At 39.4% G+C, this 22,152-nt stretch overlaps 1 protein-coding gene and 1 long non-coding RNA gene across 2 annotated transcripts; one reads left to right on the top strand and one right to left on the bottom strand.

Moving 5' to 3' along the window:
• Positions 1-276: 276 nt before the first annotated feature.
• On the top strand, positions 277-7,024 carry LOC138973385 (uncharacterized). Its single transcript, XR_011458000.1, has 3 exons — positions 277-1,090; positions 2,009-2,173; positions 3,494-7,024. It is a non-coding gene; the product is annotated as an uncharacterized lncRNA (long non-coding RNA).
• Positions 7,025-7,379: 355 nt separating this feature from the next.
• LOC138972287 (uncharacterized) lies at positions 7,380-19,229 on the bottom strand. Its single transcript, XM_070344991.1, has 2 exons — positions 19,176-19,229; positions 7,380-10,173 (listed from the first exon to the last, which is right to left on the bottom strand). The coding sequence occupies exons 1-2, from the start codon at positions 19,180-19,182 to the stop codon at positions 9,098-9,100; spliced, it is 1,083 nt and encodes a 360-aa protein (XP_070201092.1). The 5' UTR covers positions 19,183-19,229; the 3' UTR covers positions 7,380-9,097.
• Positions 19,230-22,152: the final 2,923 nt, after the last annotated feature.

The following is a 22,152-nucleotide window of genomic DNA, read 5'->3' as shown; positions in this document are numbered from 1 at the left end:
GCCACCGATGCCAGTAACGCAGACTGTCGTTCCGTCCCGGCAAGGTGAAGATGAACAGGTATGGCTCGATAGCAATGAGTGTCTCATTCAGAGTCATTGATAGTGACACTGACAGCGTCTTTTTGTTCTGTGACTTTGGCTTATTTTGTGTTTTATTCTTTTAGTTATAACCAGATGTGTCAAACAAATTCAGCTGATCTCTTTTACTGTTTTAGTGAAACAAATGTATTGTTTCCAGCAAAGGGAAAAAAAATCGGGTGGGGGCGGTTGGTCGATTTTATTTTTATATTTAAATTTTTATTTTATTTTAATAGTTTTATTGATGTTTGTTTTTAATTAACACAGGCATCTCATTGATGAGAAAGTGTGAACTGTGTCCGCGGGATGCCAGAGAAGAGTAACTTTTCATCCAAAGTCTGCAAAATTGAATTTAAAATTTAACCTTTTTGATGAATATTTTTGAATGAATACAAAAAGTTCTAGTGTTTGGAGGAAAAGTTAAGGTCAGTTCAACTTTAAACAATGATTTTTAGTGTGTGTTTGTTCTTCTGTCTAAAAAAAAAAAAAAAATAAAAATCTGCTTGAAGTAAATACACACAAAAATTTTCATCTCCAACTGCTGAGTCCCTACATCTTTTTACCCCATCAAATGCCACTCTGTATGCCCCTTTAAAAATTGATTGCAATATATATATTCCTCATCTTCTCCTGAATTCAAAAATATAGAGATGTCACGTTTACTTTGAACATTTGCTCAGATTGTTTTTTAGTGCTGATGGTTTCTTTTCAGGCTGACAGATTGTCTAAAATATGTATTGCTTCATGTAAATGTCTTTTTGTTCTTCTTTTCTTCCATTCAGCGGACACAAGACTACGAGCAGAGCAGAGCGGCAAGATAAACATCAGTTCTTGCTGCTGGAGAAGGTTCTACAGGAGCAGATGGACCTGATGCGACTAATTTAGTAATTGGTCGCCAAAGAATCATGGTGGAGCCAGAGCCTGTGCTACTGTTCGATGGAGTCATCTTTTTACTGTTGAGTGTGGAAGATGTTGAAGGCACATGATGGATCTGTCGAAGGAGTGATCACTGGTAGGTGGCTTTGAATGCTATTGTTGAAGCAGACCAGTCATGCCTGTGCTATTTTCCCCAGATAACTGTAGCAAGATCTTGTGAGAGTGACATGTTATTGTTAGACGCGCGCTCTTTAGGCTTTAAATGTTACCTTGAGTGTGTGCTTTTTGGAGGATGCCAGATGTCATCACGGTTCACGGGTGTATCTTAACTGTTCATCAGTTCTCAGTCATGACCAGTTTCCCATTATCCTGGGAATTCATGCAAGGTTTATGCGTATTGGTCACATTTGTGAATTTAACCAACACATTTTGATGATAAAACTATGCTTATGGGAACGCACAATGATGGGCCTCTTTTTCTCATGTGGGGTGCGGAAAATGCATGCACCACTTTGTTTTCTGTGATCATTGCATCTGTGAGAAATAATGCAAATATTGCTCTGTGGCCAGAGCTGCCATCTGCTAGGTTTTCAGGGATGTAACAGAAATTGCTACGCTGTTTCCTCAAGTTCAAAATTGCAAGTGCTACACTCAAGCAAATAATCACAAACATGCAACAGTGCCTTCTTGTGAGTTCTGATTCTCACTTTGTGTAGGCATCGGATTATGGGTCAGAAAAAAATTGTCCACACTGAATAGTATCACGGTTGACGCTCTCTTCTAACTATGTTTGTGCTTTCCAAATGAAGATTTGTGAGATAGTATTGAATGATTGATGCAGGTCACCTGAGGTGTGTGATTACATTTTATGACAATGCTACACTCAATCACCATTTGCTCTTCTGAAAACTTTTTTTTTTAAAGCAAGTGCGATTATTGATTTTTTGTTCCAGGTGACAGTATGATGCTTCCAGATTGAATTGTTTGTATGTGAAGAAGAGCTGTCTGAATATTTGATTTTTGGAATTCAGTTGGCTTGTTTTGTTTGTTTCAGATCCATGACCATGAGCTCGGTGTGGTTGGTGGACATGAACTAAAGACGACTACTGATGCTGTGATGACGAAGGTGTTCCATAGGCTACACGGTTGCTGACAGGGGGCTCTGGGGGAGGGCAGGGAAAGAGACCATGGTGTACGCTGCGACTAAAAGCCATCGACAGTGAGTTGTTTTTCATAATTTGTAAAATCATCCTGGTCCTTTTAGGAAGAAGATAAAATCCATGTCTACAAAACAACAAGTTATTTCTGTCTCAAATTTTGTTCTTTGGAATCAATTTTAAATTTGCCATGTTTCACATGTGAATGATAGTTGTCAAAGCTTTTACGCTTAACATTAAATTGCTAGAAGCCAAGTTCCTGAGCTCATTTGTCAGTGTCATGGATTTTCGACTACATACGAAATAAGGATGTTAGCAAACGGTATGATGTCGTCACATATGCGTCTGCACGTCACAGTACATGTATTATGAATTTCCGAAGGCCCCCAAAGAAAAAGTCATAGTAAAGGTAACTTTAACCACTTGACTGCCTTATGACGGGTATACCAGTCATGCGCTTGTGCAGCCGCAGCGCCTTAAGACGGGTAAACCCGTCTTCTCCGTTCCGGGATTTTCCAGAAATGCTACGTCACTGCTGACACACAAATAGCAGCCAATGGCTTGGTAGGATACCTCATTCTCATGAATAAACATAAATGGTGACGCGGTTTTGCGTTTGAAGGCTATTTTCGGCCTTGTCGACAGGGTATGGGAGAGAAATCTCGACTCGTCAAAATGGCTAACGGTGACTGTCGACCGGGCCCTAGTAGGGAAAAACAAAGCCGGACTGACGCTACAGGCGGTGCAAATGATTATGGATACTGACAGGGGAAGGGGGAGATCTTCTTTCGGACAATTCGTTGGAAACAGGTAGATGACAGTGATTATAATCCTTTCTTGGAGCGAGCAAAACAGCCACCTGTGTTTGATCCACAGGCACCGGAAGATGCGCCGGGCTGATTTTTCAAAAGTTCATATTTAAACATCATTATAAGCCAAACTAATTATCATTTCCATGATTAGACACTAAAAACAGATTCTTGGTTCAATTTCCTTTAAAAACAACATAGGTTTTACTTACCTACCTACTGCCAGTTTGAAGCTAGATTTTTTTGTGAATTATTACACCCCAAACTCCAATATTCCCTGGCAGTCAGGAATGCACATACCCAAGTTTTGATTGGCAGCGAAAGGGTTAAAACAAATATTAGGGTAGGTATTTTTTTTTTACTTCTCTTCTACAAGGATTACAATGTGTTGTAATTTCCTAACTCAAGTATAGTTGGTGTGTTGTAAAAGCGTATGGTGTGTATGCAAGTTTGTGTGTCTGTATGATTTTTAGCAAGTTTACAGGCGTCAGGAAATAAACTTGAGACTTTTCTCAAATCAGTGATAGTTGTTTGATGATCTAAGTTCATGTTATTTTTTGTTTTGTCATGCAGAGGCTGTTCCGTGAAGCTGTACGGGTGCCACAGGTCAAGACCTTGAAGACGGCCGTTCAAGACTGGTTTTTGGAAGCCTGTGATAAAAGAAAGAGACAACAGGCCATGGAAGAGCCTTCATGATTTGGTTTGCAGTAATTGAACTTTGTAATCTCTGTAGGCTTATTTACAATGCTAGTTGCAAAAATTTGATGAATGTAAGATTTGACTCGCCTGAGAAATTGCTAGTGAGTAATTGTATTTCACAGTTCAGGTCTGTGTGGCTGATGGGTAATGTACAGAAGAATCTGGGGTTTTGTTGGACATTATTTAAGCTAAGCTTTAAACTTCACACTCTTCTACAGATGATGTTCAGACATGATGTACCCTTTTAGGTTGTGTCAGAACGACAGAAGACTAAACTGGAAGTGCTCAACTACCATTACTATCAGTGGAGACGCATGGATGCATTTGAACTTTTCTTGTGGGTATCCCATACTAAAAATATAGAATACATGATTCTGGAAAAGCTGTTCAAGGGCACTTACACACTATATTCGATTTTTAATACACGACTCAAACCTTCAGGCTAAATTAAAATGAATAAAATACAAGTATAAAGAGTTCAGAAAAGAAGAAAACAAAAAGTGAACAAATAGAAAGAAAAGGTTTTAACAATTCCTTGTCATTTATGGGAGTCGAACGCAAACAACCTAGGCAGCTTGAAGGAGACAATGCATGATGCGGGTTTTTGTTGTTCTTTATTATTTTTTGGAGTTGAGTTGAGAATTTAGAAGCGAGACTAGAAATATACTTTTTTTTTTTTTGCTGTTAAAACCGTTATGATTGGATTTCTATAGATGTAAGTCTTGGTGCACCTGATAAAAATTTAGCCCTTGAATGCAGGCAGTGTAAAGTAAATGAAGCAAAGTTCTCTCCGAAACAGAAAAAAAAATGCATTTCAATTATATTGATCCTCGCCACCTTATTTTGTTTGCTGAGCAGCTGGCCGCTGGAGACTTGTCTATCATTTTGTGAGTAAGCTGCGTGTTTTACATCCATTTTGAGATGGCAAACCTATGTTTTACGCAGTCTGATAAGTTTTTTTTAATTTATGAGTTTTATGTCATGTTTTTTTTTTAATTTATGAGTTTATGTCATGTTGGTGTGCTTATACATATCAGTGGAGAAGGGGCATTGAATAAGTGTTTCTTTTTGATATCATTGTTCTGAATTTTGACTATTAGCTGGCATTTTACCTTTTGTTTCATTATTGTAGTTGTTACTTTTGTGTAGTGAAACTTGATAACTCACTGCTGCCCATGTCTAGGTTGTGTCAATTGTTTTTTCTTCACTGAACGTACCACTGATTATCAATGATGACATCAGGGTTTTGTTCTGTTTTTTTCTCTGGCATTTGAATTTGCTTCAAATCATTGTGAACTTTTTTTTTCCATGCAAAGTTACTGGTATATGTGAATATGTTAACACACTTCAAATCAAAACCTGAAATGTCTCCTTTTTAAAAGTAATTTTTTTTAATTTCTTTTATCCCGCAGTGGGGCACTGCGGTTATGAAATTAAAGGCCCCTCCTGTTTTTGGAACCGCAGGAGCTTTCTAGTTTGCTGTTAGGTAGATTTTTGGTTCCTCTTTCCTGTCATGCTCTCTTTTTCTTCATGAATTCTTTTCTTTTTTCTGCCTTCTTGCTCATTCACCTGTATTTTTTCCAAAAATCTCTTCTCTTGCCGCTTGTCTCGCGATTCATGTATAGTTTAATCTGTTAGTGTTCTGATGTAAGTCCAGCAGTAGATAGGTTAAGCCTATTTTAACATACTGGAAACTGGTAATCTTCCAGTAGGTATTAATTTAGTTTTACTAAAGCCTGCTGGGACACAATGGGTTAGTGCATTTGTAAACAGGAATCGCTTGACAAGTGGCCCCCTTCATCCCCCCCTTCCTCGTCCTGATATGGCTCTGCGTAGTCGGCTGGACGTTAAGCAACAAATAAACAAACAAAAATTTCTTTTATTTAAATGGTACACATTCATATGATTGTCTCCCTTTTTTTTCCTTTTTTTTTTTTTTCCTTTTTTTTTTCTCTTTCCTTCTCTTATTTTGTTTTTTTCTTTCTTATTCTTCGGTTTGTTCTTCCTTTTATCTTCTTATCCTCTTTCTCTTGCTTGTTCCTTGTCCCAGTATGCTTTCACGCCGCCCCATCTAATTATTTTGTGCTCCATCCACATCTGAATTTCGTTCAGCTGCCTTGTCCGAAATGTGTGTGGGGCACATATGTATGTTTAATGTCAATGTTCATGTTTCAAGTTCCTTGCTTTGTGAATTGCATACCAATGTTTTATGCAGTCGTGATAGATTCTAAATGTATGTGTTATCCTAGTTTGGTGTACATTGACTGGATTTCGATCCCTGGAGAATGGGCATTAACTAAGTGTTTGTTTGTGATATCATTAGTAATCTGAAGTTCAACTATTAGCTGGCTTGTAGAACTTTTTTTCTCTTTTTGTTGCTGTTCTGTATTCAAACATGTTGATACAACTCACTGCTGCCTATGCCTAGGCTGTGCCAATTATTTATTTATTTGTTTACATCAATGTGATATAGTGACGAGTGTACATCAAAATTCTCTCTTATAAGTTATACTGGATTCTTCACTGCATGTACTACGGCGTATCGATGATGACTATCAGGGTTTTGTTCTATTTATTCTTTGTTCTGCCAATTTGAATTCTGCTTTGAATAGTATTTTGATCATTTTTGTTTCCGTGCTGCTGGTATGTCAAAATGCAGTGAAATTAAAACCTGGAAGTCACAATGGCAATAAGCGAGATTCAAATCTCTCCTTTGTTTTAATCAATTTATTTGACTGCATTTTTGTTTTAGAACTTGTACATAATTATGATCATCTCTGTTATCGAACCTGCACGCTTGACCTTTGTCTTTCTGGATCAATACAATGTTGTGCACTGCCCATTATTTGTTTGTGAGTGCGTAAAGCGGTTGTGTGGTCTGCGTAAAATTGTGTAGGTCAATCGTGACATCTGCGTGGAGAGTGTGTCAAATGCGTGAGAATGCGTAAAGCAATTGTGACATCTGCGTGGAGAGTGCGTCAAATGCGTGAGAATGCGTACAGCAATTGTGACATCTGCGTGAAGAGAGCGTAAAAAGCGCGTAATGCCTGAGAATGCGTCAATAATTCGTGACATCTGCGTGGAGAGTGCGTAAGATGATCAGGACATCTGCGTCAAGAGCGCGTTAAATGCGTAAAGCAATCGTGTCGTCTGCGTGGAGAGCGCGTTAATAGCGTGAGAATGCGTAAAGCAATCGTGACGTCTGCGTGGAGAGTGCGAATTTGTCTTGGTGTCAAATAAGCGTGCGCTGGAGGTGCGTATGGTCTGCGTAATCTGAGGGAAAACGAGTGTGTCACGCATGTATTTCGCTTTGCAAAATCGCGCGCGTTACGCATGCGTCCAGTGCAGTTGTTACGCAGAGTTTGGCGACTGCGACACGCATTCGCTGCGCAAAATTTTGCTGGCTGGGCTAGCCCAAAGTTAGACTAGGATAGCAACTGATCAAAAGATCAGACAAAGGCTTAACAGCCTAAGTACCAGTCTGATAACATAACATAACATAACATTACACGGGGACGCCGGTCAAAATGGCGGACACTACAATCTTACATCAGCCAATCAACCGTCAACGACATACGGCTTGAAATGCAGCAACATGATCGAACACATGACAAGTAATGCATCACCAAACTTCATAAAGCATGTCATGTTGTACACTTCGCCTATACAAAGTTACGGTTACAGTGCTGGAAACAAAGAACTATCCTCAGCGAAGCGAAAACTAGGAACCTTACCTCTTTGTTCCTCAACAAAACTGGCTACGAAGCGGAATTCCGTCCAGCAAAGTATTCAAATTCCTTCTCATCGAAAACCGAAATCTGAGAAAAGGTTCGACTTACCTTACCGGACTTCATCGTTATAAAACTGTCCTTGTAAACAAGAGATCAAACATAGGTCTACTCGACATAAATTATTGTGAGACAGGCTTTTCTCAGCAAAAACGAAGCGTATGAGAACGAGTCTGGCTTACTTGATTCTTACGAGTCTTTAATTCACAAGACTCTAAAACTACTTTAAAACAACTGGTCATCAAATATCAAAAGTTATTAACGCTCAATTTTAGCGCCAAATCATGAAAGTAATTAGAAACTGATCTAGAAAACACATCTCTCCGATAGATCAAAATGGCGTCATCAACTCTGACGCGAGACCGGTCGGACATCGCCCGGGACCAAGTCAGCGGCAAAATGTACATATGCAAACATCATAGCATCAAATGAAACATAAGAATAAAGCATAAGGAATGAATAAAGCATTTAGTTACTTACAGATTCTCCTCGATGAGCACACTTAGAACTGAGAAACACAAAATCTGCTGCGGACGCCTAAGTCGCGAAACACAAAGAGCAACACGTATCGGAATTTAAAACCACGAGTCGACCGCTTACAAACTTCGCGTCAAACTACACAGCTAGACCGGTTCACGACAAATTTGGGCAGAGCTTCGACACGTTCACGGCAACAACACAATAGGAGCACCACACAGCTCGCTCAGTGTCACTAATCACCTTTTAAAGAAAGTGGTCACTCCGACTCCCTGTGGCGATAAGCCAATAGGGAGGCTACCCGGTCTAAGCCAACGGGGGGTGTTGTACTTAAAATTCCTGCCCAATGATAGGGATCGTTAAAGATGCAGAGAGCCCTGTCTGTGTTACACACAGAATAAGGCTTATTACAAGCAGTTACAAAACTGATAAATAATACTCAAATACAAGCTAAACGGGGAAAGTTATGGGATCCTACCACCTAAATCTGGGATAAGATAGATTAGAAATGAATCCGGTTAAGAGTCTACTCTACGATAGTAAACACACTTCTTCGACCGGTTTACAACAATAAAGTACAGTGCACAACGACAACCAGGTATTATTTAGTCACTCATTAGGCACTGATGGTTAGAGGTTACTCTGCTGCTTCTCACCATTTTAAGTTAGGGATTTCCTAGCACAAAGGGCAATATTTAAAGGTAAACCCAATGTAACTAGCACACACACACACACACAGGGAATAGCGATAGACAGGGGAGGCAACTGGGTCGGGCAGGAGATAACACACACAAGGAGACGGGGTACGCCACTTGGCTACAGCTGGATGATCTGGGCTTTTTGGGCATAAGTCTTTGGTCCAGTAAATGTCAGGATAATTAAAATCCCCCATTATATTAAGTTTTCATTCAATTTGACCTTATCACATAACGTTATCATCATTTCGTTCACTTCCTTGTTTTCTCCATCATTACTGTAAAGGAGACCTGTACACCCCTCCCAGGATGAGCCTCTCTTCACCTCCAATATAAGTAACTTAGACACGACACAAATAAACCATTGCGTCATTCGATCTCGGATTATCTTGTTCATGAGAGTTGACGAACAAAACAGTTTCAGGTGCATCCATGTTCCGTCTTCAATCGTCTTTGTGCTTTCTCCTGTTTTATTTGCTCTTTGAAGGTCACACTGAATTCTTCACTTTTGCTTGATCTCAATGAACATGCAGTTCCCACCATGAATTGAGGTGTTTCAGCCAGATGTTCACATCAATGTTCGCGACCTCCAGTCCTGAATGTTTCCATTTTGCTGTAAACAGTTTGGGTCCATCTAGAGAAGTGAAGTAGATACCATGATAATAGTTAACCTTTATTTGAATGACAACAGAAGATTTATCGCTTAGTACCGGCAGAGCTTCTGTTTCAATTACATTGTCTGGTTCACGTCTGCCAATGTGCATCATTTCCATGCCAACCCTCCGAAGCAGTTCTTCTTGCATTTCCTGTTCATCAAACTCGTTTGCATTTACACCTTTGACGATCAGTTTTCCGGTCGCGATGTTTCCAGTTTTGTCTTCTGCTATTCCAATGTACACAGAACCGCCGCCAGGAATTTTGCTGAAAGCTGAAATGTATGGTTTTGATTTTTTCCAGCAGAATTCCTTTAGATCCGTTTGATCATACGCTTTTGCTTGAGTGCATATATTTTCTCTGAAGGGTTTGGATCCAGATTCCACTGAGTTAAGCATAGCAGGCTGATCTTTCTCGAGTACAGCAGTACCCCTGTAAGCTTCAAAGAACGAAGGAGATTTCTCTTCCTCTTCAATCACATGTTTCATAAAATCTCTCATCTGTCCCTGTGTCGGGTCGACTAATCCCTTGCTAACGGCAAATTTAGTGTTGAAGTCCAGTATACTGAGTGGCCGTTGTCCACTTCGAGGCTTCACGCGATAATACAGATGATTATCGTCGAGGAAACTTCGTTCATACACATCCTGATACAGAGCATTGTCTGGGATAAGCGTTACCAACCTGCCGTCGACTTTTTGATCAAAGAGATCGATGTTTCTGTCTCCGTCGGAGTGAATGAGAACGGATCCTTCTTTGGCATTTAAGAAACTGTTGATGATTTTAAAAAACTCGTTTTTTGCTTCATCTTCTTCATCTTTTATTTCTGCCTTGCCTTTAGTCTTGTCTTTGCTCGTTCCGGTAAGCTTCTCCAAAGTGTGTTGAAAGGGAACAAGTAAAGCTGGTTTACTGAAGCGAACTTCGCAGAATAGGCATTTAGAATCTGAAATAAAATCAAGAAATATCTGGTGAGGAAACAGCTGGGACGCTTCATCTATATATATATACGACTAGTGTCTGTCTGTGTGTCTGTCTGTCTGTGCGCGATGCGCGGCCAAGGTTCTCGATGGATCTGTTTCAAATTTGGTGATCATATTCAGGTACACCCTGGACACAACCTGGTCGATGAGATATTTCAACACGTGCTCTCAGCGCGCAGCGCGGAACCGATTTTGGTTCCACCTCAGCTATTTTGGTTCCACCTCAGCTTACCCGGGCCCCCATACCGACACACCATAGCCGCTACACCACATCACAACGCCAAAGTTCTCGGTGGTTCTTTTTCAAATTTGGACACCGTATTCAGCTACACCCCGGACACAATATCATCGATGAGATATTTCAACACGTGCTCTCAGCGCGCAGCGCTAAACTCATGTTCGTTTTTGTGTTCATTTCACCATTATAAGTAACTCTTCCTTATCTTCTCCAGTGTTTGGCGTTTATCTCCCTTCCTTCGTGTGGCTTTCCCGTTCAGTTGTAAGTTACTATTTATTTTTAGAATGTCACTGCGCTGTCCAGAACGCTTCCCTTGCACCCGTAAGTTGTTCTTACTGTCAAAGTGAAAAGGTCGAATCAATTTATAGCCACGCGAAAAATACACTCTCACCTATCTCTATATATTTATAGATACAGATATGCATATATATATACGGCTTCTCTGTGTGTGTGTGTGTTTGTGTGTGTGTGTAGGCAAAAACCTATGTATTATAGAGTTCTGTTTGTGATGGGGTCTAGCGGCTTTTGTCTGTCTGTATGTTCTGGCATGTGAGAAGCCACAGCAGATAATATAGGGCTAAGAAATAAGCTCTAAAATTCTCAATCCCGTTTGACAGGACTTCGCCTGCAGAGGTGATTGTGATGAACCGCCACGCTGTCTGTCTCTGTCTCGCGATTCACCCCGGCGAAGCCGGGTATTCCTCTAGTTCATAATATTTTCCATAACATAATGATAATAATAAATCCCTTTTCTAATGCGCAACTCCCGATTCACAGCTCCAAGCGCTTTACAATTCCAATAAACACACACACACACACACACACACACACACACACACACACACACACACACACACACACACACACGCGCACACACACACACACACACACACACACACACACACACACACACACACACACACACAGACACACACACAATATACAAAATCGTGACATTAGAAAATACAAGCAAACTAACCCATCATAGCAATAACAACAAGCACACAGTCAATAACAACAACAAAATTCAGCAAGCAAGCGTACTAACTATACTTACTAAATACGAATGCATGCTCTCTCTCACTAGCTCACTCTCCACCTCCTCGCTCTCTCTCGCTCTGTCTCGTGCAAGCACGTGACCACACACGGCATACAAATAATGAACAAACAGGTGGTAAACTACAGAGTGTGCTGACACAGCTATATGTTGGAACAATTATGTAATAAGGCTTTACGGAAGAGATGTGTTTTCAGCTGGGTTTTGACACAAGACTACAGGCATAGCGAACATGATTTTGAAGCGCGTTCCATACAGTCGGTATCTGATATCTAAAGGTTCATTCGCCAAATGTTATTGTCTTGATCTTTGGGATGCGGAGGTGTTTCTCTGTGGATGAACTGAGGGAACGGGATGGTTCATAGATGCTGAGGAAATTTGACGGGGGGGGGGGGGGGGGGGTAGAGTGAATTGTCAAAACGTACCCTAAAACAGCCAACTTGTATTCTATGCTGAGCTTCACTGGAAGCACACGGAGGAAGCTGAGTAGGGGAATGACGTGGTTTGTCTTTGTCTTTTGACGTATGAGCCAAGCGGCACTGTTCTGTACTCTTTGTAGGCGGTAGAGCTCATCTGAGGGGAGACCAGCTAGCAAAGTGTTACAATAGTCAAGTCGACTTAGTATCAGAGAGGAAACTAGTTGTACAGTGGCTTGGAGTGTAAGGAAAAGTCTTACAGAGGAGATCTTGCGAAGTTAAAATAAAGCACATTTACAAACATGACTTATGTGCTGTTGCATAATCAGGGTAGAATCCAGGTACACACTTAGGTCCGGTACTGTGCTTTGAAAAGCAATCTGCGTGCTACCTATGGTTATAAAGGTACGATCAGTCTGGTTTAACGCATGCTTTGAGCCTGAAAGCATCACTTCAGTCTTTGAAGCGTTCAACTTCAGGTTGTTTTTGTTTTTTGTTTTTTTTGTTTTTGTTTTTCTTTTTATTTTTTTTTCTTCTTTCTCCTTCTCTCCTCTTTTCTTTTCTCTTTCCTTTTTTTTGAACCTCAGTTACAATATGACTCGCTACGAGTATGATACTGTGAGCGAAGCTGAACAGTTTAAACGTAAACAGAATGGGTTATAAATAATAATAATATCATTCTTTCGTTTAACATGGACAATCTTCGAAAATGTACAATATTTTCAATCAATTATAAGTTAGCTATAATTCTCTCCGTCAACTGGCATTTGCACACTTTCTCTCTTTCTCTATCCTCTCTCCCCATCCTCTCTCTCCCTCCCCTCCCCTCTCTCCCTCTCTCTATCTTTAATCGTCCTCTCTCTCTCTCTCCCCCTCTCCCCTTCTCTGTCTCTCTCACCCTCCCTGCCACTCTCTCTCTCTCTCTCTCTCTCTCTGATACTGTGAGCGATGCTGAACAGTTTAAACATAAACCCTACCATTCTCTCTCTCTCTCTCTGATACTGTGAGCGATGCTGAACAGTTTAAACATAAACAGATAGGGTTATAAATAGCAATAATATCATTCTTTCGTTTAACATGGACAATCTTCGAAAATCTCTCTTTCTCGCTCACTCTCTCCCACCCCTCCCTCCGCTCTTTCTCTACCTCTCTCTCTCTCGCACCCTCCCCTTTCCCCCTCTCTCTCTCTCTCTTCCTCTCTCAATCTCTTTCTCTCTCCCTCTCTCTCTCCCTCTCCCTCTCTCTCTCCCTCCCTCACTCTCCCTCCCTCACTCTCTCTCTCTCTATTACCATGGTTGTGTTTAAGTGAATTAATAATAATGATATATTTTGCTGTTCGTCATAATTGTTTTCATCATTGGTTCACCTTAGTTAATACATTGACATTTGCAACGAGTCATTTACAATAGCATGATAGTACTGGGTTTCTCAGTCAAAAAGCCGAATGGAGAGCTCTCTTTCAAATATACAATTTGGGTCAAAGCCTTCTCCGTATTTGTATATACTTATTGACATTTTTGCAACAAGCAGAATAAAGTTAATATTTCTTATAGTTTGGTCCTGTTGCTTGTTCGGTTGGAAACCAAATAAAACGTCAGTTTCTTTTAATTTTATCTGTGAACCTGTTTTTATATAGATTTGCTTTTCTACGTTCTTCCAAAAAAGTGATATTCTTGGGCATTTAAAGAAAAAATGTTCAATGAAATCAATATCTCCACACAGACTACAGCGATTGTTTTCACGTTTTTTCATTTTGTGTAGTAAGATATTAGTGGGGTAGATATTATGCAATATCTTCCAGTGAAGTAGCCTTAGTCGCTCTTCCTTGGTGCAGTTGTTTGCTATCATCCAATGATTTCTTTCTATTTTATAGTTATATTTATTCATCCAAAAATGTATTGAGCAAGGAGTATTTGCTTTTTGTTTGGTAAGTAGTGATCTAAATTTTTTGGGAGTCTAGTTTTTAAGAGATTGAGGTTCTAGAGAGACAGTCGCTTCTTGAGTTTGGTTATTGTCAGCTCGCAATGATTGCGCAATGAGCGCGGTTCGTATTGCATTATAATCAAACAGCAGAGCAGGGTAGTCCCCGATTTTTTCTGCAATACGTGCGAGTGGTAATAATCCCTCGTCTGTCCATATATCTTGGACGTAATTTATGTATGCATTTGTCCATCTCTTGAAGAACAGAGGTCTGTTTCTGTACATTATCTCTTTGCTATTCCAGAGACAGGTATATTTGAATTCAGTATTGGACAGGTATATATTTCTGAATTCAAGCCATTTAATTAGACATGATTTCCAGAATTTAGATTTGACTTTTTCGAGTCCTAAAAATGTTTTTGGATTGGCAGTAGCATTGAGGCAGCAAAGGTTTGTTCCAACTTCATTAAAGATGTAGGTTGGTATTAATTTCCATTTGGCAGATGTGTCTATTTTTAACTGAGTTATCCATGTCATCATAAAGGAGGCTTGCATATCTATTATGTTTATCATATTACAACCTCCATTCTCCCCTACGTTGCACATTACACATCTTTTTACCTTTTCATAGGCTCGCGTATTTGTGTACTTCTTTTTCCATAAAAATCGAAATAAGATTGTATTTACTTTCTGTAGGATAGTGGCTGGAGCACTTAAAGCTTGCATTGGGTATACAAATTGTGAAATCAAGAAACTTTTTACAATACATAATTTGCCTGTGATACTAAGGTTTCTTTTAGACCATATGCTTATTATTCTTTCTATTTTTTCGATTCTTACCGACCAATTCTCATTTATGTCTGATGCAGTGACATCATTTTTAAAGAGTATACCTAAAATTTTTTGTTGTTTTTTCCATTTTAAGTCACAGAGATGTTCTCTGCTGTCCTTTTGAGATCCTAGCCACATTGCTTCCGTTTTGTTTTTATTAATTTTTAGTTGTGATATTTTCGTGAAATCAGTGACAAGCTTCATTGCGTTTTCCAGATCTTGTTTTCCTTGTAATAGCATGCTAATGTCGTCAGCGTACATTGCTAATTTTATCATATCAATTGAGTTGTTAGTCTATATCTGGGAGCGAGGTAATCGAAGTCCGTGTATGCTTGGATCGTTTCTAATCTTTATTGCAAGAATTTCCAGTCCGAGAATGAAGGCCATTGGCGAAAACGGGCAGCCTTGGCGAATTCCTGTCTCAATCGGGAATGGTTCGGAAATCCAGCCAAGGTAGTTAATACTACTTTCGGTCTCATTTGTGAGAACTTTAACCCAATGCGTAAAATTCTCGCCAAATCCGAATTTTCTGAAAGCCCATAGCATGAATTCCTTGGAGATAGAGTCACATGCACGTGTATAATCTAGGGCCAATAAAATACCGGGTTTATTTTCATTATTCATATGTTCAATTACGTCATCTATTAATCGGATAATATTACTAGCTTTTCTACCCTTAATGAATCCCACTTGATCCTCTGAGATCAAATCACTTATAACATTCGACATCCTAAGCGCAAGGCATTTTGCTAATAATTTATAGTCTGTATTTGTAAGGGAGATGGGTCTCCAGTTACACAAGTTATCTCTTGTGAGGTCTTTTCCTTTATGGATTAAGGTTATAATAGCTCTTTTTTGTGAGGGAGACATTTCTCCTACATGAAAGGATCTTTGAATCGAGCCTAATAGTAGCTCTCTTATTCTCGACCAAAAGAATTTAATAAAACTTGTAGTCACTCCGTCACATCCCGGTGAAGAACCATTTTTCATGCTTTTTAACGCTTTAAGAAGTTCTTGTTCAGTTACTGGGTTTTCTAACGCTTCAGTTTGTTCTCGTGTCAGTTGTGGGATATCAGCTTCTCCTAAAAAAGTATTAGCCTGTGCCTCTGAGAAATCATCGGTTTTCTTAAAAACGTTTTTGTAGAATTTAACTTGTTCTTGTAGGATATCGCTTTGGGCGGTGACTGTGTTACCTTCTGCAGTTTGCAGTTTATCCATGATCTTCATGTTGGCTCGCATTTTTTCAAGCCCAAGAAAATATCTTGTGTTCTTTTCTCCTTCAGCAATATATTTTTCCTTTGATCGCTTTTGGGCGCTTTTTGCCTCATTTAATTCGTGGAGTTCTAGATTTTGTTTAACCTGGCCTCTGTGAGTCATAAGGTGTACATCATAAGGGTTGGAAGCCAGTTTTTTGTCCGTTTCATTAAGCTCTTTCGTAAGCAGGGAGCGTTCGGAAATTAATTTTCTTTTCTTTTCTTTACCATAAGCAATACAAAATTCTCTGATTTTAATTTTACATAGGTCCCATCTTATTTGCGGGTCCATATTATCGGTTTCGATAACATAGTTCTCAATTAAACTGTTCATTTTTATAACAAAATCAGGGTCATTAAGATGATTGTCGTTGAATTTCCAAAAGGAGGGTCCTCTTTCTACTGGGGAGATGCAGTACTTCAGTCGAATTAGTCGGTGATCGGTGTGTGCCATCGAGATATTTTCACACTCATAACATTTATTTAGAGCAAAGTCGGAGGCAAGCATATAATCTAATCTCCTTGCTATAAATGGAAATTTTGTTGACCATGTGAAATCTTTCTCTTCTGCGTGTGAAAGTCTCCAGACATCATTTAAATTGGAATCAATTACCGTCTTATTAAATAGCTCAACGTCTTTAGCATTATGTTTTCTACCACTAATAACTTCAGGTTGTTATCAACCATCCAATCCTTCACTGACTCAATGCACTGTTCAGTTTTGTCAAGTACTTTTGGGAGATCGCTTGGGGGAGCAGAATCTTCTATCTGAGTATTGTCAGCATATTTGTGAAATGTAAAGGCTAATGAAATGCAACTGCAGTAAACAGAACACTTTCAATATCAAAATGTGTGAGTAATTTATTTTTGGTATGTTTTAAAATGTTGTTCATTGTTGGGTACATGTATGAGAGAGGAATACAATGGGCTTAATGGCATATATTCTAATGCGTGCTCTTTGTTCTTAAACCTCAACCGGCCTTAGTCAATAATTTTTTTTTTCTGCAGGATTAAACATTTGAATCACTTTAAAACAAAAGGCAAGAATTTGAGAACATTTGCACATATTTTGCTGGAACTGTGTATACAAGCTGATCTGTGTTATTTGCAGTAGTGTGCACATTCTTATTAATATGGGTTGGCAAAAACGGGAGATACGGCTTTGATATGCGCCCCCTTAAAACAAAACAAACGAACAAACAAACAAACAAAAGCAAACTATTAATTTTCATAACAACATATAGCTATAATTTCAAACAATTCTAGTGAAACGCATCCCCGCCCGCATTGATTTAAGATTTGCTCATGTTTAAAATTTTAAAAAAGCATTTTATCAGCCCCTATAACTTAAAAGAAGGGGTATTTACAAACAGCCCCCCCCCCCAAAAAAAAGTTAAGTGCTGTTCACATGGCAGACAAAGCACACACCCAAACACACGAGTGCACACACAGATCTACATATAGACAGACAGACAAGCAATGACACATACACACACGCACACACACACATGCATTTTAACCAGAAGACTCTTCTATTGACGTGGGAAAATCTTTAAAGCCCCACTCCGCCTCACATGAGGTTTACAGAACGATATAATCTTTTTACAGACGTGAATTTAGTCGTCCGTTTGTGGTTTTAATGTGATTAAAAAAAAACTAGGGATATGCAGATAGTTCGTCTGCTTGAGCAATGGTAAGATGCTGCTCATGAGATATGATTTTAGCACGGTCGCTGCAGTTCGTTTTTAAGCACAATACTCGTTCTACACAGGCACAGCAACAAACAATATTATTATTATTATGAAGAGCTTATATAGCGCGAACCACAATTAACTGTGCTCTCCGCGCTTTACATATTAATTTCTGCCGTTTGAAATGGATTTTTTTACAGACAGACAGACAAACAGACATTTTTTACACACAATATATAACGCATTCACATCGACCAGCAAACCTCAAGCCTATTAGGCGAGCCTTCACCTTTCACGGCCTGTTATTCCAAGTCAAACGGGTATTTGGTGGACATTTTTTTATCTATGCCTATACAATTTTGCCAGGAAAGACCCTTTTGTCAATCGTGGGATCTTTAACGTGCACACCCCAATGTAGTGTACACGAAGGGACCTCGGTTTTTCGTCTCATCCGAAAGACTAGCACTTGAACCCACCACCTAGGTTAGGAAAGGGGGGAGAAAATTGCGGCCTGACCCAGGGTCGAACACGCAACCTCTCGCTTCCGAGCGCAAGTGCGTTACCACTCGGCCACCCAGTCCACAAACAATATCAAATATTTGGAAATCTCAGTCGACTGGCATTAAAAAAAAAGGAAAGTTGCATGGTTTTCGGTAGTTTACTTCCCCGCCATCAAGTCAAAAGAACTGCATCTTTACACTTACCATTCAACTGGCACGACCTTGCGTGACCTGCATCGACCGGGCTCCCTTTTTTCAAACTTTCAAAACTTCGAATTGTATTGATCTTGTCTTGATGAAAACATAATTCTTTCATGATTTAAGAACGTTTGTCTCACATGCTGTCAATTTATTATTCAGATTTTAAAAGTTAGGTCTAGCGCTAAAACGAGGCTTCCGATTCCTTTTATAGTATATCTTTTTCTAACTGCACGAAATAATTTCTTTGAAAAATTCTCATTGTCATCGGAAAACAGCCAAGATGCCCCGAGCGGTAAGCGTTCAAATGGAAATATGTTTGTACTGTATGCAAAACCGCAACACGGTGGCCTAGTGGTAAGGCGTCCGCCCAGTGAGCGGGAGGTCGTGGGTTCGAACCCCGGCCAGGTCATACCTAAGACTTTAAAATTGGCAATCTAGTGGCTGCTCCGCCTGGCGTCTGGCATTATAGGGTTAGTGCTAGGACTGGTTGGTCCGGTGTCAGAATAATGTGACTGGGTGAGACATGAAGCCTGTGCTGCGACTTCTGTCTTGTGTGTGGCGCACGTTAAATGTCAAAGCAGCACCTCCCTGATATAACCCTTCGTGGTGGACTGGGCGTTAAGCAAACAAACTGTATGCAAACACTTGGGGAGCTCAGTGAACAGAAACAGATGGTTTACGGGAGGCGGAGGGTGGCTTTAACTTGGCCACACATCTTACTACAGAATGGCTGTGAATCTGCAGTGCAAATGAAATAAATGATGTTCTGACAACAACATCAGCAAAAACATCAACAACAGCAAACAGACCACACACACACAATTCTTTGTGTGATAAAATAGAGAAAAAATGTTGTACCTGCCATGGCGACCTGAGTACTTGAAGAACTTTACATCAGTAAATGTCGCCGTCTGAATTAAAACAGAAAAAGAAATTGGAATTCGCCACATTTTTATCGATATATTCGTAGCCATAATCATTTCCTGCATCTCTTTGTTCTGTAGCTTTCCAATTTGTGATCATAAGGGAACATACACAACCATTGTGCTCGGCATGCAAATTGACATTAGTGCAATATATATGTGCAATGTGCAATTGAAACTTCATAAAGAGGTGATTTTACCATTGCTATCACAACAGAAATAACACTTATCAAAAACTGTTTTAATTTTAAGAAAGTTTAAATGTATTCCCCAACTGCGTACAAGGTCACACAAGAACAAGAATAAGAAGTTCACTTTATCTGACACTTTTAAGCAAACGCAGAAACATCAGTTATGTGTATCAATAATCAATGTTTCCAATTATCTGGAGAAAAAAAAAGTGGGGATAGTTAGCAGATAAAACACATTGGCGAATACTGATTGTTTGCGCTTATTAATACATGATCTAAAGAAAACATGTTAGGTGATTTGCGCTTATTAATACATGATCTACAGAAAACATGTTAGGTGATTTGCGCTTATTAATACATGATCTAAAGAAAACATGTTAGGTGATTGTGTTTACATGCAACACAACTGCATTGCTTATACACGACGGAAGACAAAACGAATCTAATTGACAGTAATGATATAGTATAATCAGCTTGAAAGAATATGAGTTTTGGCACTTCTTCTTCTGATTCTTTTCGGAGTGAATACAAATATCCGATTTTTCCAAGCGCTTTCCTGTCCACCCAACTGGAAAATGGTACCTGACTATATTTAGGGCCGGGGAAGGCTAAGGTAGCGAGGGAGAGGAGATGGACATCGCTCTCATAAAACTGGCCGTCGAATAGCTGAGATCACTAACATCTCGCTCCCCTACGACCAAAAATGGCTATGGGACTACCGTAACGTTTTGCCTTGTTTCTTCTTGGTTCATGTCTTTTGAATGTTTGTAAGTTTTAGTTTTGGTCCTGCTCTCCAAAAAACAACAACACGTTTCTTCCTTCATACATTGATTTAATCTACAGCATTCAATTGTGATTCAAACAAACCCAACTTTAGAAACGGCGTGAAATTACTGACGAATGCAAGTCAGTAAACATTCCAGATTGCCGTTTTCATAAACAAGGAAACCTTTTGATTATCAAAAAAACAGTATTAAGCAAATAGATTTAATGCTCGGATGGCTGACTCGAAAAGAAGTTGTTACAAGAAAATCTAAGACAAAAGCTTTTTTCACTAACAAGTTTATTAATGGTCATATTTCACTTTACTTTTAATATCATTCATTGAAGTTTGTGCAGTCATTGCTTGGCAATCTTTAATATTGTCCAAATGCGCAAGAAACAAACCTATGCAGTCTAAAAACAGAGGGACAATTTCAAATCATAACATCTATACGTCTATCACCCTTAAAACTGTGGTCTATTTATGACTTTCCGGGGCTATGAGTTTGAAAAGATAGGGCTGAAAATCATGTACAGAATTCTGTATGTACAGCAAACGCTACCCGAAACCCCACCTACACGGCGTGTATGACCTTGAGAGCTTCAGTCCACGCTTGAATTTTGCAGTGTTAACATCCAGTTCGCTTACCCTACTTTCTAATCTTCCTGGAATTTCGTCTGTGCCGCTGTCATTCAACACCCACAACCCTCATATTCAACTAATTACATTTACAACATTATTCTACCCAAGCAATGGACAATAGTTGTCTAGTATCAACAAATGGAACACTAACTGGGTGCTCTAGAAGTAAAATCAACTTCGGAAAAAAAGTCAAACACTTCGTTATGTTATGAAATCAATACGTATATACATATATATATATATTGGTACACAAGAATTATACTAAGCGTAAAAAATTCATACCTTCAGTGGTGCAGTGGGGGTGGGGGGCGGCTATGTATTGCACTCAGGCCTGAACACGCCTTTGCAGTGTTCAAAGATGGCTGCTTTTCTTCGAGTACATACTCGTTAATGTGAAACAAATCGCAGTTCATAAATAAAGCAAGTGTGTTGAATGCGTTCACATGATAAATATTGGGTGCATACAGTTTATTGCCTTACCGGTTAAGTCTCCCCACATCCCGGAAGTACTGCAGAAAGTATGCTTTACACACAGAACAGTTATGTGCCGTCAAGCCTTAGCTGCCAGAAAAGTTGACTCGAACATGTTACACCCTCTTAACGTGTGTGACCTATTTCCTTCCCAGAAGGCAACGCGTGCGGCCATGACTAATTTAAAAATAGCTCAGCCTAAGCCAAGGACTGTTTTGCGTTGCATGTACGTTCTGTGAAAATAGTCGTGTAAATAACTACGTGTTGTGATCTTACCAATTTGTTGTTGATTTTCCAATAAGGATCAAAGAGGTAAGATATGGCTTAACATATTTGATAATACTCTTCTAGCTTTTAAATACAAAACAACAAAGACTCACGCTCAAGGAGTTAGATACCATTTCAGCCAGAACGCATAATGGCTGACATGTTTGTTGTTTGAGACAGCATTGGGGACATACGTATCATACGTCGCACGTACAACACACTTTTGAGTTTCGTGCAAAAACCGTCGGCAGGCGATTATTTACTCATTGTCACTAGAGTTGTATATTGATGCAATAAACCTTCTTGACATTATCGCGATATATCTTTCACCTTACAGTTATTTTTCAACTATATATTGGCAGATCAAAATACAAGTTCATTCACAACCAGAAGAAAATGTCCGTTTTGGGATCGAGAGAGAATGAAATAAAACTGAAAGTCGGGCAAGTCAGAAATAGATTTAGCATATCACCACAAACATGTCCTTAATAAGAAATTCCCTGTGAGGACGTTAAGCCCCCCCCCCGCATTCCTGTGTGTGTGAGAAATAGACATGTGACTAAAATATAAAGTTGTAT

Source organism: Littorina saxatilis, linkage group LG8, assembly GCF_037325665.1.
Source record: "Littorina saxatilis isolate snail1 linkage group LG8, US_GU_Lsax_2.0, whole genome shotgun sequence".
Lineage (NCBI taxonomy): Eukaryota > Metazoa > Mollusca > Gastropoda > Littorinimorpha > Littorinidae > Littorina > Littorina saxatilis.
Note: the sequence above shows the minus strand (reverse complement) of the source record. Positions and strands in the feature narration are given on the sequence as shown.